This window comes from Momordica charantia, unplaced genomic scaffold, assembly GCF_013281855.1.
Source record: "Momordica charantia cultivar OHB3-1 unplaced genomic scaffold, Mcharantia_2.0 BLBB01000125.1, whole genome shotgun sequence".
Classification (NCBI taxonomy): Eukaryota; Viridiplantae; Streptophyta; class Magnoliopsida; order Cucurbitales; family Cucurbitaceae; genus Momordica; species Momordica charantia.
The window spans coordinates 58,445-75,097 of record NW_028275281.1 but is presented as its reverse complement, the minus strand read 5'-3'; the positions used below and the strand labels follow the sequence as shown (position 1 = coordinate 75,097).

At 40.2% G+C, this 16,653-nt stretch overlaps 1 protein-coding gene across 1 annotated transcript; it reads right to left on the bottom strand.

Moving 5' to 3' along the window:
* Positions 1-9,534: 9,534 nt before the first annotated feature.
* Positions 9,535-10,629, bottom strand: LOC148207613 (F-box protein CPR1-like). Its single transcript, XM_088118393.1, has one exon. It carries the CDS (start codon positions 10,627-10,629, stop codon positions 9,535-9,537), a length of 1,095 nt encoding a protein of 364 aa, XP_087974519.1.
* Between the last annotated feature and the right edge of the window lie 6,024 nt (positions 10,630-16,653).

Here is a 16,653-nt window from a genome sequence, read left to right as displayed (position 1 = left end):
TGTCAAGGCTCAATTAAACTCCATAAATTCTCAAAAATAGCCTAATTGTACAAGAGTTACATTTTCTGGTCTTTTGAACTTCTTGTACCATCCTAATTATCATGTTCCAATTCTGTCACTTTCTTCTTTAGCTTGTTTCTGATTTGAGTTTTGAATTTACTCCTATATCAAGTTATTTGAGTGTTTTCTTTGTGTGTTATATCTAACCACTTGAGTTGCAAACTTTGCTCATTGGCTTATGTGAGTGAGATTGTGAGTTTCTTGAGAGTGTTGTTGTTTTGAGTAAAAACACGAGTGACTATACCTTTACGAGTGTAAACACGTGAGGGAGTGCTTGTGAGATCCGTTTTTCTTTGTTACTTGGTTTTCTTTTGCAGCCATGTCTCGGCAAGAGAATTTTACAAAGTTTTTCCACAACATGAAGCATTTGACAAAGACGCTCCAAAGGTTGGATTCGAGACTCAAATCTATTGAAAGACAACCAACACATCCAGAGCAAAAGAGGAGTAATAATTCACTACACCACAAGGAGTATTGGGAGGCTGAAGGAAGGGAATATGGTGGATGTTTCAATGCTGTCCAAAGGAGAAATCTAAGAGGAGTTCATAATGTTGATCATACCTTGGGAAGCATCAAGCCTAAACTTCCTGTGTTCTATGGTAGGACAAACCCGGAGGAATACATTCAATGGGAAAGGCAAGTTGAACGTGTCTTTGATTATTATCCTTTAAGTGATGAAAGAAAGGTAAGACTAATTGTTGCTCAACTTCGAGATTATGCAATTACTTGGTGGGATAAAATGTTTTTGAGTAGGAGGAAGAACTTTGAGTGTCCAATAGACTCATGGTATGTTCTCAAGCATTTAATGAGAGAGCATTTTGTTCCCAAGTGTTTCTATAAGTTGAGATCTTTGCGACAAGGTAGCAATAGCGTGGAGGCTTACTACATGGAGATGCAAATGTTGCTTGATGAGGTTGATCTTTACGAGGATGAGGAAGTTACAATGGCTCGTTTCTTAAGAGGACTTAAGAAGGAGATTGCCGAACGACTGGATCTTCAATTTTATGAGGATTTAGAAGGGATGGTGCACATAGCCATACAGATTGAGCAACAGTTTCATCTTAGGACAAAAGAAGTGTTCATGCAACATATCATAACTTTTATGAATCCCAAAATGTCTCATCAATCCACCCCCATGGGCTTCTTTCACAAGCAAATCTCTTATAGAACATTTAGTGATAAGAAAACAATAGCCAATTGGATCTAAGAACCCTTATGGTTATGCAAACCCCTAGATCACAAGTGCTAAAACCCCCAAATCAAGATGATGTCAACCCAAGGAAGAAGTTAGAACGGATTTACCTTGATGATCGATATCAAGAGTAGAGAAAACTTGTTTCTAAACTCAAGATTCGAACCACTCCACAAATAGCTTGATCAAGACTACTTGAATGATTCTAGCATGCAAATCTAACACTCAAGAATTGCAAAGAAAAACAAGCTCTAGGCTTTTTGAAGCAAAATAGCAACTTCATTCAATCATCAAAATCTGTTTTTCCAAGGGAACAAGCTAGGCTATTTATAGCCTCCAAAACAACCCTTCAAGTAACCTAAAAGAATTGTAAAGGTTGTAACTCCCTACTACATCAATACCATAACCACCACTAACACAAATAAAACTTAAAACACATAAATGAAATGTTTAAAACTGAAAATACAATTAAACATGCTTTAAATCCGAGAATGAAACTCCTCCACCATAAAACCAAGAGTTTGTAACCCTTCAAGAGTGAATGAACTGGAGTTTGAACTACTTTCAAGTACTTTGAAGTCTTTTTCATTTAATGCATCTTGAGTTCAACTTAGACTTCCATTAATGCAACTTGAGTTTGTAGTAAATGAAGTTGGACTTGTTCTTGACTTCATTCAATGCCACTTGAGGTTGCCATAAATGACACTAGAGTGCATTTAATGCAACTGCAATTTGTTGTCAACTTGAACATAGGATTCTCCAACAACTTCCTTTAACTCTTTGAAGACTAAGACACTTTGGTTCATATCGTTTAGGAACACAAAGCTTAAAAAAAAAGTCACATAATAATCATCCACAGCTTTCCCACCAAGACAAGATGCATAAATAGTTCCAAAGTCATGGTCATCTCTATATAACTCCTTCATATGCTCAAATCCAAGAATTTTTGCACTAAGAGAAGTAAAGAGATTGTACCTTCTTGATAATGCATCAGCAACCACATTGTCCTTACCTTGCTTATATTTGATAACATAGGAATGTTTCAATAAACTCTACCCACTTTGCATGCCTACGATTTAGCTTGCTTTGACCTTTAAGATGCTTCAAGCTTTCATGATCGGTGTGGATCACAAATTCTCTCGGCCACAGGTAGTGTTGCCATACCTGCAATGTACGAACTAAAGCAAACAATTCTTTATCATAGGTAGGATAGTTCAACGAAGCCCCATTTAGTTTTTCACTAAGATACATTAAGGGCTTTCCATCTTGCATCAAAACAGCACCTATGCCCAAACCACTTGCATCACACTCGATTTCAAAAGTTTTATCAAAGTTAGGCAAGACAAGTAATGGTGCATTGGTTAATTTTCCCTTAAGTTCGTTGAAAGCTCTCTCTTGCATTTCCCCCTATTCAAAAACAACATTCTTTTTCACTAAGTCATTCAATGGTGCAGCTATGGTACTAAAGTCCTTTATAAACCTTCTATAGAAGCTAGCTAGACCATGAAAACTCCGAACTCACTGACTTTTTTTGGTGTTGGCCAATCCCTAATTGCCTTAACTTTCTCTTCATCAACTTCAACTCCATTTTTACCAACTATGAAGCCAAGAAAGTTAACTTTTTCCATGCAAAAGCAACACTTATTAAAATTAGCATAAAGCCTCTCTTTTCTAAGTGTAATCAAAACGGATCTAACATGCTCTACATGCTCAAGCAAATTCTTTGAATAAATCAAAATATCATCAAAATACACAACAACATACTTCCCCAAGTATTCTCTCAAAACATGATTCATTAAGCGCATAAATGTACTAGGATCATTAGTTAACCCAAAAGGCATAACAAGCCATTCGTACAATCCAAATTTAGTTTTGAAAGCTGTTTTCCATTCATCTCCTACATGCATCCTAATTTGATGATATCCAGATTTCAAATCAATCTTTGTAAATAGACAAGAACCATGCATTCATCAAGCATATCATCTAGCCTAGGAATAGGATGACAATACTTTACAGTGATTTTATTGATGGCTCTGCAGTCCACACACATGCGCCAAGTTCCATCCTTCTTTGGCACCAATATGACCGGTACAGAACATGGACTCAAACTTTCGCGAACATAGCCTTTCTCCATGAGCTCCTCCACTTGCCTTTGAATTTCCTTTGTCTCAGTTGGATTTGCTCTCTAAGCTGGCCTATTTGGAATGGTAGCCCCCGGTATGAAGTCTATTTGATGTTCAATACCTCTAATTGGAGGTAACCCTTTAGGTATATCTTCTTGGAACACGTCCTCAAATTCCTGCAAAAGAGGTTGAAACAAACTCGGCAAAGGCAAAAGGTTATCGTTAGAAGCCAAATACCCTTCTTTGTACATAAGTACAAATATGGGCTTTTGGGAAAACATTGCTCTTCTCACCTCTCCCACTCTAGCCAAACAACTGACTTTCTTTTCTTTTCTATCAATTTCATCTCTTTTTTCGCTCTTTTCTCCACTTTTTCTTTCTCTCTCATTTTCCTCTATTTTTTCACCCATCTCATTCTTTTCTTTCAATTTTTTCTTCAAACTCTGTTCTTTTCTTCTCCAACTTTAATTGATCAGCAAATACATCTTCCGAACGCAAAGGTACAAGAGTTGTTTTTTTACCATCTTTTGTAAAAGAGTACCTATTCAAATAACCATCATAGATGACCTTCCTATCAAATTGCCAAGGTCGGCCAAGCAAGATGTCACCGGCATAAAAAGATTCTGATTTTGATAAAAGTGAGTTCAAAGAAAAGAGAGAAAGAGAAGAGTTAAGAGAAAGGAATTCAAAGGAGAAAGAAGAGGAAAATAGCAAGATCCAATCCATTTGTCAATATAAGTCAAATCTTATAGCATTGTTGCATAAGAACCCTTACTATCAAGCTCACATATTTTATCCTAGTCTTTCTACTTTTCTAAGCTTTCTGCAGGAAGTTCCAACTTTTCAATTCAAGCATGATCGAATACAAGAAACAAAGGAAGCTATAAAGGAGCCAAGAAGAGTTATCCTATCATCTTCTCATGATCTTGAGATTGTCTTACAAGGTAAGTATAAAATATATCTTGATTTTAAAGATACTAACTTGCTTCCTTATTGTGTAGGTAACCATGGACATAAGAAACCTAAAGTGAAAGGCATTGTGGAAAAGTATTTGTCTAAGAAGTCGCATAAAGAATTCCATGGTCGAGAAAGCAGAATGTTATGTTGGAGAATGCAAATGCAAAGTACCAAGTGGAGGAAAAATAAATCCGAGCACAATTTCAACAAACCAAGTGATTGGGTTTGGAAGCACTTTTGGAAGGAACGAAGAATTTGTCCAAGTCCAAACATAAGAAGACTAAGAAGGATACTATTACATGAAGACTTCAAGATTGCACTTCAAGGAAGTCAAAAAGTGGTGCTAACTCAAAGAAGGCAAACAAGAAAGGGCCATAGAAATTTTCAAGAAGAAAGAAGTGACATGTCCAACGAAGAAAATCATAAATCTTCAAGCTCCAATATACAACTCACAAGGTAAGGAACAAGTTATTAAGGCTTATCATTGGACTAACTTGATTCGTTTTGATGAAGGAAATGAAAACCTTGATTTGAGGACAAATCCTTTTAAAGAAAGGGGGGATGATACGAATCCATTTGTGACCAATTACATATATCAAAGGAGCAATTATTACAAGAAAGGCAAGGAAGATTCAAGAGGCTTTCACACTGCATCTTCAAAAGCTTGTTAATGCACAAGAACCAACAAAGAGTTTTGAGCCCGAATTTATTCATAATGTTACTTCAATGAGTCAAGAAGAGAATGGAGCAAAGATGGCACGGGAAAAGTTGTCTATTTTGAGAGATGGCACGGAGGACAAAAAAAGGTGCCTTTGCAGATTGCACCTCTTTGGAGTTTGTGAAGTCAAAAGTTGTCAAACCATATCCAAATGTGAAGCGCCTCCTACAGCACATAGATAAGACCATTTGAAGCATGACTACATTTTCTGATCCGCATTTAAGTGTCTAGAATGATGTGCAATCAAGTTTTAATTTGCATGTCTTATTTTCTACAATTTGCATTAAGTAGTATTTTGAAAAACTTTTGGTGTTCTTATGTTGAACGACCATTTGGCCTATTTAAAGGCTTGTAATGCTCTTGTTATGGATAACTTAAGATTAAAACATATTGAAATTGAAGAACTTTTGTTCCTTAACACTTTTGGTGTTGCTTCTTTCAAATCTTGCTTTAGGTTTGATGTTAAACCGATTCATTGGATTAGTCTCGATCAAGCTAATTCTGGAGTGAGTCGTCTTAGGATCTAGGAGTGACCATCGTAGATTCTAAGTCCGATCTAAGAGTGATTCATCTTCTAACCTTACTCTTGGTTGGAATCATTCGGTAAGTTAGTCGTTTTTGTGAATGTTTGCAAGGATCCTAGAAGGACCTCTAGCTTTGTAAACACGAGCAACCTTGGCGCTTATCACATCTTCTTCCTCGAGATCGGAGTAGTAAGAGTCCAGCTCTCCGACGTACTTTTCCACCAGAGATTGGGGCCCGGAGTGCTGTTAGGCCTAGAGGCCCATTTTTCAGCGTACTTCTTCTTCAGTTCGCTGAGGTCGATCTGAAGATGGGGCATGTCGGCAGCGATACCCTTCATCAAAAATTTGAAGCCTGCGTCGATGAATTCCTTAGAAACCCATTAAAGTCTGGGTGTTGCCTGAAGGCTGCTTCCAGAAGAGCTCCGTTGGCGAGACGTTCCTTATCCACCTTGAGCTCAGAGTGAGACGCCCTATCACAGCGTCCTTCGCCTCGAGGGCCTGGAGCATGTCGTCCTTCTCCTTTAGGAGTTGGAACTTCTCCTTCTCTAGCCCTTTAGTGATGGCATGGGCAGCTCGGAGGTGGGCCTTATGCCTATCGTCCTTCTTCTTCAGTAGCTCGGCCTTGCCTTCCACCTCGGCCCTCAGGATGTCCACCTCGGAGCGAGTCTTCAGTAGCTCTCCCTTCATTGTGGTGGCAGCTTCTAAGGCAGCAGAGGAGTTCTCCCTCTACTTCGCTGCCAAAGCCTTCCTTCCATCCAGCTCGGCCTTGATCATAACTGCTGAGTGAATGGAAGCAACAAACGCCTGCAAAAGGAAAAACACACGAAGGTTAGACCGAGCTACAAGTTAATTACTTTTATTTTCATAAGGAAACAGGTCCTACCTCAGCGGCGTAGTCAATGGTCCTCTGCAGCACGGACCCAGGGTCGCTCACAAACTTGGACGCCCTATGGAGGCAGCGGTCCAAGCTCGAGGCCGAGATGCGGGACACCAGATCCTTCACCCCGGAGCTTGACGGTTCAATTCGAAACTGCATGGGTACGTCGGACGTCCCCCCTATCCTCGCCTTAGGGTCGTCCACCAAGTCGACATGACTCGTGGGCAGCGGCCCACGAGGTCCAACCTCCGAGGAGGAGGTGGTTTTCTTCTTCTTTCTTCTCCTCTTCAAAGGAGAGTCTTCCCTCACCTCGCACAGAGGTGACACATCCAGCACATCGGGCTCATTCCTCGATCGCTTTTCTTTGGAGCGCTCCCCAGCAGAGTCCAACTCGATCACCGGAGTTGGAACTTCAGTAGATTGTCCGACATTGTCTTGAACCGCAGGTCGAGCCACAGCAGGGGTGATTGGCTCCGAGCTTTGAACAGCCTTAAGGGCATGAGCATGGCTCTTAGACTTCCGCTTCACGCTGCTGGAGAATCCACACACCATTGCTGCAAAACAAACAAGTAAAAGGTCAGATACGGAGGTAAAAAAAAACCAAATTCAAAGTAAAGGTTGAACACAACTTACCGAGTTCGGAGTTTCGCCTTGAAGCTTCAACCGGACGCACCAAGGGGTTGTAATCTAACAACCCAGACTGAAGGAGTAGCTTGTCGGTCACCAAGGTTCCGATCTTCCTGCCCCTTGGAAAGTGATCCTTGTAATGCTTGAGGGTGTCAAAGGCAGCTTGAGTGAGTTTGGGAATTAGGTTGTCAGTTCTTTCCCCTTCCTCCGGAATTCTAAGGAGGATGTCGTTCGGAATTTTAAACCCCCTACCGAGGGGTACGAGATAGTGCTCGATCATTTTTTAAGGATATTCCAAACCCTGGCCCGAGGTGGAAGTGTCACTATCCTCCCCATCGTCGGAAAATCTAAAGTTTTCTATCTCTTCCAGCTCGAACTCTAACCTAAGAGCTAAGTCCTCCCCAGAGTCACTTGGCTTGGGGGGCGAACTGCTTATAGTCCGACCTGCACTATCTAAACTATCACTACTAGAGGGGGAAGACATGAAAACTACCATAGTTGAAGATAAGAATTAAAGCAAGGAAAATGACTGACCTACGGAGGGTTCGAGCTAGTCTAAGATCGAACTCCATAAATTCAGGGAACGTAAGGTTTGACCTGAAGTCCCAGAACTATTTATAGCTAATCGGAAAAACCTCTGCGCCGTACACGTATAATGAACGAGCGGCTAGGATCATCTCGAGATTCGTAACGACGGAATACTTGAGTACTCCGACAGCCTGGCAGATCGAAACGTCTTCCACAACGGTCGCATTTTTTCTATGAATTAGAAGTCGCCACGTGTCCAAAATTGAGTCGGGTAAACTTCTCTGCCAGATCGAGATCGAACCTGACAGAGAGGGGGCCAATGTTTAGGGGTAAAAATACCTTGGACACGTGGAGGACACTCATTGAAGTTCAAGGAATAAAATATCCCAGGTCCACCTCGAACCTGCAGAGGTGATTGGGTTCGCCCATTGAAAAAGGCTAATTATAGATGCTGTGGTTCGACTTGATTGGGGTTCGATCTGCTCGGAACTCGACAGGTCCGACATGAGAAAAAACATATAACCGTCGATCGTCAGTGCTGTCGGATCCACCACCTATAAGTAGGGGGCCTCATTTCACGCTCAGGTATCGAATCTCATCTCGAACTTAATATTGAGTCCGACCTACACTGACTTTAGTGTCGGAGAGTTTGCCTTATTGTGCAGGTTCACTCTTGAGTTCAGGTCGAGCCGGGGACCGGGTTCGAGCTTGGTTCATCAAACAGCATTGTGCAATCCTTTGCATAAACAAACATCAAACAAAAAATGCTAACATAGCAACGTAAATATGCCATAGTTTATTCATTTATTATAGTGTCCATTATAGCCTTTAAAAAATCCTATCAAAAGTCATTGACTTTTAATAGCATCAGCTGGCATGACTGCAAATAAACTCTAACAAAGTCATTTATAGCATTTTCCATGAGATATCGTATCCCTTTTATTGTGAGCTAATATGCAGTAGGTGTCATAGATGGGCTAGATATCTACATCCAGACGACTGCTGTGACGTTGAACGAACACGAAGTTAACCCCATTTTGCTCGATGCCCCTTTCCAAAAAGCGGAAGGCAGCGGAACTACAGAACTAGGATTCTAAGAAATCCGGGTCCCCAAATGCTCATTAGCAGACTGTATCTCCTACAGCTGGTTGAGTGAACACTCAGCAATCCCCAACTTTGACCGCATTATAATTCTTTTAAAATAATTTGTCTCAAACATTTTTAAATGGTACAACACCACCAGCTATCCTACTTTTTGAAAACAAAACTTGATATAATTGTTGTCGAGAATCTCAAGACTTATTTTTTAATAACTTTTCTATAATTTATTGTACAAATATTAATGTTTCATTCTATACCAATCCTTCTAAATTTGGTTGCTCTTATTTTATTTAATTTTTAATTTGTATTATGCATAGCGTAAGAAGTCAACAAAAGTTTTTAAAAACTTCTTTTTTTAATTTTCATTTAAAGTTAATAATTTAGACTACTATATCTTATAAACTTACATTGTCGGGTCATATTTTTTAAAAAATTATAATAAATCTATTATTCTAAAGTATTATAGGTATGAACAATAATTATCTTTCTAAATTTCATCATCTTCGTTAACTTATATATAAAATTTAGTAAATTATGAAATTGATCTATAAGCTTTCAGAGTTGTATCGGGTAGGTTCCAAAAAGTTTAATGTCGAAAATGTTTTAAAATTTATAATTTAAATGAACATGTGTATGAGTTTTATTTTTTTTTTTGTTTAATTAATATATTCATAACCTATCAAAGGATATTTTTTTAATAGATATAAAATAAAAAATTCAAAGAAATGACAAATTTGAAAGTTAAAATAGAAAATTTGAAATAAGGCAGCGTAATATCAAAACATATTAACTAGTAAGCCTAGTGGAAGTAAAAACTTAGTCTACTGTTACAACTTGAAGTTATTTGAGTTGACTGGCAGTAAAGTCTTGACAAAAACTGTAGCTTGAAACTTTTCGGGGAGTCCTTTTACTGGAAGCTGTAGAAAGCATTGGGTATTGAGATTGTATAAAATGAGCTGCCCGTCCTTAGCTTCCATTACAAGTTCTTGAGAGCTTACAAACACCAATGGCCTCTCGATTCCTGAAATAGGGCCGATTGTGAATACCTTGGACCATGAATTGTCCTTCCCCATCGCCCAAATTTGGAAGGTTGTTTCAACCTTATTAGGATCGTAATAAAACAGCACAATCTGTCCCGTCCAAACAACAAGACTTCTGTGCTCGGCGCTCCCCCACGCGAAACACTCCGGCATCGGAATCCTGCCGAAAACCTCCTCGCTCATGTCGAACCACTGGATGATTTCACTCCCTCCATCCTCTATTGCCCTCCAGTAAAACCTTCCTTCGTGATACATCTCGAACGAAGGCGCCCAAAATACACTCCCACAAGCACGACTTTCGATTTCTCTCCAACCATCTTTCGCCAAATCGTACACTTCTGTTTTGTAATATGGATATGCATATTCTTCACGAACTTCCACAACCCTAACAGCCTTGAAATCCCTAGATTTCTGATCGTACCCGAATCCAACGGCATCCATGCTTGTACCGGTTCGGTCGAAGGGATCATCAGAGGGTTTGGTCAAGAGAATTGACGGTGGCAGCTCGCGAAGCTCTCCGGTTGCTGGATTACAGAGGAAAATATCGTTGGGGCTAAGAGAGAGGCAAATTAAGCCGTGAGAATAGCCGCTAAGTCCACAAAACTCAAAAACCTCAGGTAATGGAAAATCCATGTCCACAACGGCAGATGGGAGGGGAAATTTGAGGAAGCTGAGCATAGTTTCGTTCTCCCCGGACTCCTCGTTTGCTATTGTACGCTTCACAAGAAGGTTTCGGTGTTGCAGATAATCCGCAAAATTAGGGTCGTTAATTAGGACATACATGTATTTGGAAACACATTTGAGTCGAGCAACACATTCCGGCGGGAGCTGCGACAGAATCTTGATCATCAATTCTTGTGATAGATTTTCCCAACTCGCCATTTGAAATAATTTTTTAGGAACCCAACGCGTCCCCTCTCCTCTCCTATTTCAATAGAATTCGAATTCTTTATGTAGGATTGTAAGGCCGTGGCATTTTAGTGGCATAGCATAAGATTTGGAGAGCAAGCACTTCTCGTGCTGTGGGGTCCACATATTTTTAAAATTTTGTTGTTTTAAATGTTAAAGTTAGAAAGATGTGGGTGGGTCGTCCCGTGAACCTTGCGAATCATGCCATTTAGTTTTTATTTTTTAACATATATTCTTTTATTTATTTTTTTTATTTTGAAAAACAACATATTTATTTACTGGAAGATATAGAGTATTTCCACAAATCAACCCAAAGAGAAGCAAGGAATAGAAAGTCGGGTGGGCCGCAACACACCTCACGTACTTTATTTAATGGACTCTGTTGGATGATGAACATGGATGTGCCACATATGATCAAGAATTTGACTTATAGCCCAACGTAAAATACTACGGACATAGTCGGGCCAAATGATATGTATGCCTTCATGTTCGAGCCCTAGTGTGAACTATTAATAAGGTGTTTTATAATTGCGTATTTCCCACTACCATAAGTGCTATGTTGAAATCCACTGAACGTGCTACGTGGCTGAGTAATGGTTCACAATCCTTAAACACCTATAAATACAAGAGTGCATTGCATATGAGCTTTCAAGTTCTAACAGTAATTTTATAATATCTTATTTTGTGTTTGTTAAGATTGATTGTCATCTGGACAATTGGTCCCACTATTCAATCCATAACGAAAGCTCAACGCAAACTCTTATTTCCTGCGTGTATGGCCGACCCCATTGGCACATAGTAGAGGAGAGTGTGCCTGATACACCTATATATTTTATTTTAGTTTTTCTTCAAAGCTTAAGGTCAATTTTCAATATGGCTATCATTAACTCAACATTGTCTTGGGTTTTAATTAGATACTTTATTAAGTTTACCTCCCCTTAGTTATTCATTCAAATTTAGAGATTCTCACTTAGCCTTTGAATCAATTAAAACTAATCAAATACCTTAATTGCCACATAGTAGAGGAGACGAGGACCAAACACTACCTCCCCCAACTCAATTCCGGAAAAATAAATAATAGGCCTATGAGTTGATATCATTAAAATAAGGGGAGAAATGTCTATTGTAGCCCGTACCAAGGTGGTGGTTACAATGAGGGTGTTAAAGTCCGCTCTCTTAATCAGACTCGATCTTCTCAACTTAAAATGCCTTGCCTCGCCGCACGCCCATCAGCGCCCGCATGCCCCATGCGCATCCCCTTGCCGCCCATGCTTGCGCACCACACCATGCCATCGCCTATGCCAGTGTGCCTCACCAGCTACCACACGCTAGCCAGCATGCAGCCCCCCATGTCTGCACCTGCCACCGCGTTGTCTGCCCTACATGCATCTTCCCCTTGCATGCGCCTCAACCCCCCATCGGCGCCTCCACACACTTGATGCCGCCACCCTTAGCACCACCCTTTTGCCGCAAACCTAGTTCTTTGCCGCTCACTCTTGGAACATTTTAGGAATCTATTTTCCTATTTTGTTCCAAGAGCAAGGAAATAATTGGATTTTATTTTATTTGTTTTTTGATTTTGGCATGCTTTAGGAATTATCAAATTTAATTTATATTTTCTTTAATTTTGTTATTTTCTTAAAAAGGCCTTGCGACTTAGCCTCTAAATAGGCATGTATCCCCTCTTGTTTCAGACATCTTTTGAATGTTGATTCAATAAAACTGTAGGCACCGTATTTGGTTCGACTTATTTTATTTTATATATATATTGTTATTATTATTATTTAATTAAATTTGATTTTAATGGTTTTGGTTAAAAATAACATCATTTTACTTTATTATTAATTTTAAAATAAAGTTTAAATTAACTTAAACTAAAAAAGGTTAGATTTATTTAAATGTTTGATTTTATTAATAAGAAAATGAAAATGATTTTGTTTTTGTTGGGTATTCTGTGTCCTAAAACTCGTAGTTTGTAAACAGTGAACATTAATGTGAGGTTATTCAGACAAGTGTTGTTAAATGAATGTGAATTTGTTTTTTTTTTAATAAATCCAATAAACTACGAACCCTTGGCTATTATAATGAGTATTTGGACTTTATGTGGAGACATAAATTGGATCAAGTTCAAGAAAATAGCCTAAACATTCTATAGTACATGGATCAAGTTGGGTACCTTTTCCTGGAGACACTATTGAATACGGCCCGCTTTATGATTGTTATAAATGTTGTAAGGTGTCATAAACGAAGTGATCCTGATTCGTTCGTGTAGAAAGATGTGAGCGGGGGTGTTCTACACAATGAGATTGTCTAAGACTGACCCTGAAATAATCACTGTTATGTATTAACACCGTTTACGGATAACACTGATTAATTTCGTTTATCGATGACCTAAATAACTTGATCTAAATCTTGAGCCATCTATGAACTCCTATTTATTCATGATTCTCCCTTGATCTGCATAGGTGAGAGTAAGCTCATCAGCGCTGCTCAATATGCCTCCCATTTCAGGGATAAGACTGGGTAGATAGCTGGGGACATAGAATTAGCAAGACGGAATTCACTCCTACCCGATTTAGGGATAGTAGAGAGGTTGTTCCCTTAAGGGCTGATCCGGGGTCTTGAACAAGGGGCCCCATCCTCTCACTGGTCCGAGAGGAATTGGATTTAGTGATTTGATCCTAAATCAATTGTTCATTAGAGGGATAGTGGTACTTAAGGAGAAAAGATGTAACTCAGGGGTAAAACGGTTTTTTTGACCTAGCTGAGCTTACGAACGGCCTGTGAAGGATCAACTTACCGATGACAGTTATATCGAATGGACACAAATATATCTACAGTGAGGGGAGTGCATCTACAGGCTATAGTGGACAGTCCTGTTAGTTAACGAATGTTGATTAACTGAGTTAACGAGTTTGACCAGTTAGTCTCGAATCATTAGAGCCCATGATCTGTAGGTCCAACGGGTCTCCATGCTAGCTCAAAAAGGATAAAATTGATGAACTAGGTGAAGCAAGAATTTGAAGTGTTCAAATTCGGTTTTTAAGGGAATATTGTATTTTATATGAGATATAATATATAATCTAATTGACATTTAATTATTATGGAGAGTATGACTTATTTAAATTAGTTTTAAATTAGTTTTAAATAAGTTAAAAGCATGAAAAGAAGTTGTAATTTGATTAATGTGATTAATCAAGCTTAGGTGTCAAAGACAAATTAATATGAGATATTGATTTGACTTGGTTTTTGTTTTAATAGAAAATTGATATTTCAATTTTTGTTTTTATAAAAATTAGTTTTATCAAAGTTTTATTTAAAAAATCAAGTTAGTGGAAAAATCGAACTTCAAAGTTGGATTTTCTCACTAACTAGTGGCTTTTGAAGTGTTTCTTCAAGGCAATAACACCTATCTTTTTCATGCTAGTGGAGTTTGAAGTGGAAGGCATGCAAGGCTTGTCCTTGCATGCATTTGGTCTTTATATAGGCGATGAAGATCACTTGGATAAGGCTAATGTTTACTTGCATAAGTGCAGAATTTTTCCACTCAAATTTCTATTGTCTTCTCCTAGCCATTAGTGTTTTCCCTTTGTTTTCACTCAAAATTCGGTCCCACAATCGTGTTCATCAACCCGAGGATAGCACAGATTTGTCGTTGGTGGTCCCATTGAGTTAGGAGAAGAAGTTATAATGGAGGACTTTAAAGGTATAAAGTTAATCTTTTTCTCTTTACCTTTTTCATCATTTTTCCAAGCATACTTATTTTAGTTAAATTGCTTCATTAAGTGTATTATGATCATTAGCTTCCGCTGTGCATGTCTAATGGATCCATAAGTTTTAAATGATTTTTTATCATTTAATCATAATAAAGATTTGAATTTTTTTACGTTGGTTAATTTTCTCGTCAAAGCCTTATTACGTGGCTTTTTATTCACGTTCTTCTCCCCCACTTTTCTCTAAGCGTTTTTGACCAATTACATTATTACCGTTACTTTTTTTTTGGTATTTAAAGGAGGGAGCACAACAGAGGGAAGGGTAGACAATACAGAGGAAAATGAAATAGAGGAAAATACCGTGCATTGAGGGGAGAAACAAACAAGAGAACCTCCTTTCCTCTTAGGAAAGCCCATCTTTCTCTCTCTCTTCAAGCACCCATTTCGTTTTTCCTTTTTATTTTGTTTTCCTTTTTATTTTCTTTCTCTCTCTACAACCATCTTTTTTTCTCCCTTCTTGTTTATGCAAGGATATGCACAACAGTGTATTTCAGATTGCAGCTCGAACTCGGCCTCCGGACCGATCTGAATACTTGGGCGGACTTGCACAAAAAGGTGAGCACTCCGACGATCAAGTCAGTATAGGTCGGATTCCCAGTTTAGTTCGAGGTCAGAAATCATCGTACCTGATCGTGGAGTGAAGTCCTCTACATATGGGTGGTAGTCCCGCTAATCTCGCGACGGTTACCCCGGTAATCTCGGGACCGTCGGTTACACCCGGTAATCTCGGGACCGACGGTTATACTCGATAATCACGCCGCTGACAGTAGCTCACATCGGCCCCCACCGAGCTTCCCGGTAGGTCGGACCTCGGCCAGGTTCACCTCGGCCCTCATACTTAGCATCTGTCAACGCTAGTGGTGGTGATCTCGGCGGTCCGAGCTGAGGCATGACTCATGGTCACCTTGGGGCACCAATAGCTGTCCTCCACGTGTCCAGGGTATTCTTTCCCCCAAACATTGGCCCCCTCTCTGTCTGGTCCGATCCCGACCTGGCAGAGAAGTTCATTTGATTTGCTTCGGACACGTGGCGACTCCCTATTCGTGGGAAAACATAACCGTTGCGGTGGATTTATCATCGGAATATTCAAATATTCAGACGCTTCGGGTCTCCGGGAGGATCCTAGCCGCTCGTTGATTACACGTGTACGGTGGGAAAATTTTCCGACAAGCTATAAATACCCCCAACCCTTCAGGTCATACCTTACGTTTCCTGAATTCTTGGAGTTCGATCTGAAGGCAGCTCGAACCCTTGGTAGGTCGGTCTCTTCCCTCACTTTCTCTTTCGAACGTAGTTGCCATGTCGTCCTCTTTTAGCAGCAACTTAGGATCCGATGAGGATTTGGCTCGTAGGTTAGAGTCCGAGCTCGAGGAGATAGAAAACTTTAGGTTCTCCGATGACGGGGAGGATAGTGATGCCTCCACCTCGGGTCAGGGTTTGGAATACCCTTCTAGGATACCTGAGCACTACCTCGGATCCCTTCGTAGGGGGTTCGCTATCCCTGAGAACATCCTCCTTAGGATTCCGGAGGATGGGGAGAGAGCTGACAATCCTCTAGAGGGATGGGCCACTCTCTACTTCAAAATGTTTGAGTACGGCCTCAGACTTCCCCTTCACCCTTTCGTCCAAGAGTTTCTTTTCCGAACTGGGCTGGCTCCGGCTCAAGTGGCCCCCAATGGGTGGGGTGTCATTTTCGCTTTGGCCATCCTTTTTTGGCTACGAGCTCGGGATAGTGAAGAGGCCGAGCTGTTGGACGTAGACCAGCTCCTCGCGTGCTTCGACGCGAAAAGGATAGCTAAGAAGCCTGGTCGGTTCTATATGTGCGCAAGGAAAGGCGCAGGCGGTATAGTTAAGGGGCCGACCTCCATCAAGGGATGGGTGAGGAAGTGGTTCTACGCTTCTGGGGAATGGCTTGCAAAGGACGAGTCAGGTCGTTCCTTCTTTGACGTTCCCACTAGGTTTGGGAACCTAGGTACGGAGTAGTTCTTACTTTTTGTGATAACTTTCTTTCTTGTTATTCAGGTCTGACTCAAATTTTGTTTTTGTGCAGTTTCAATCCGACCAGTCCCCGAGCTTACGCAAGCCTCCTTCGACACGCTGAAATATTACAAGGAGCGTTTTTTGAGGGGTAGGAAGGTCGGAACCTTGGTGACCGACAAGCTGCTGCTTGAGTCCGGGCTGCTAGATTACAACCCTGCAGTTCGTCCCATTGAATCTTCAAGGC

Coding starts and splice junctions, on each gene's coding strand:
- LOC148207613 (XM_088118393.1), bottom strand. CDS start 10,629: ATGGCGAGTTGGGAAAATCTATCACAAGAATTGATGATCAAGATTCTG.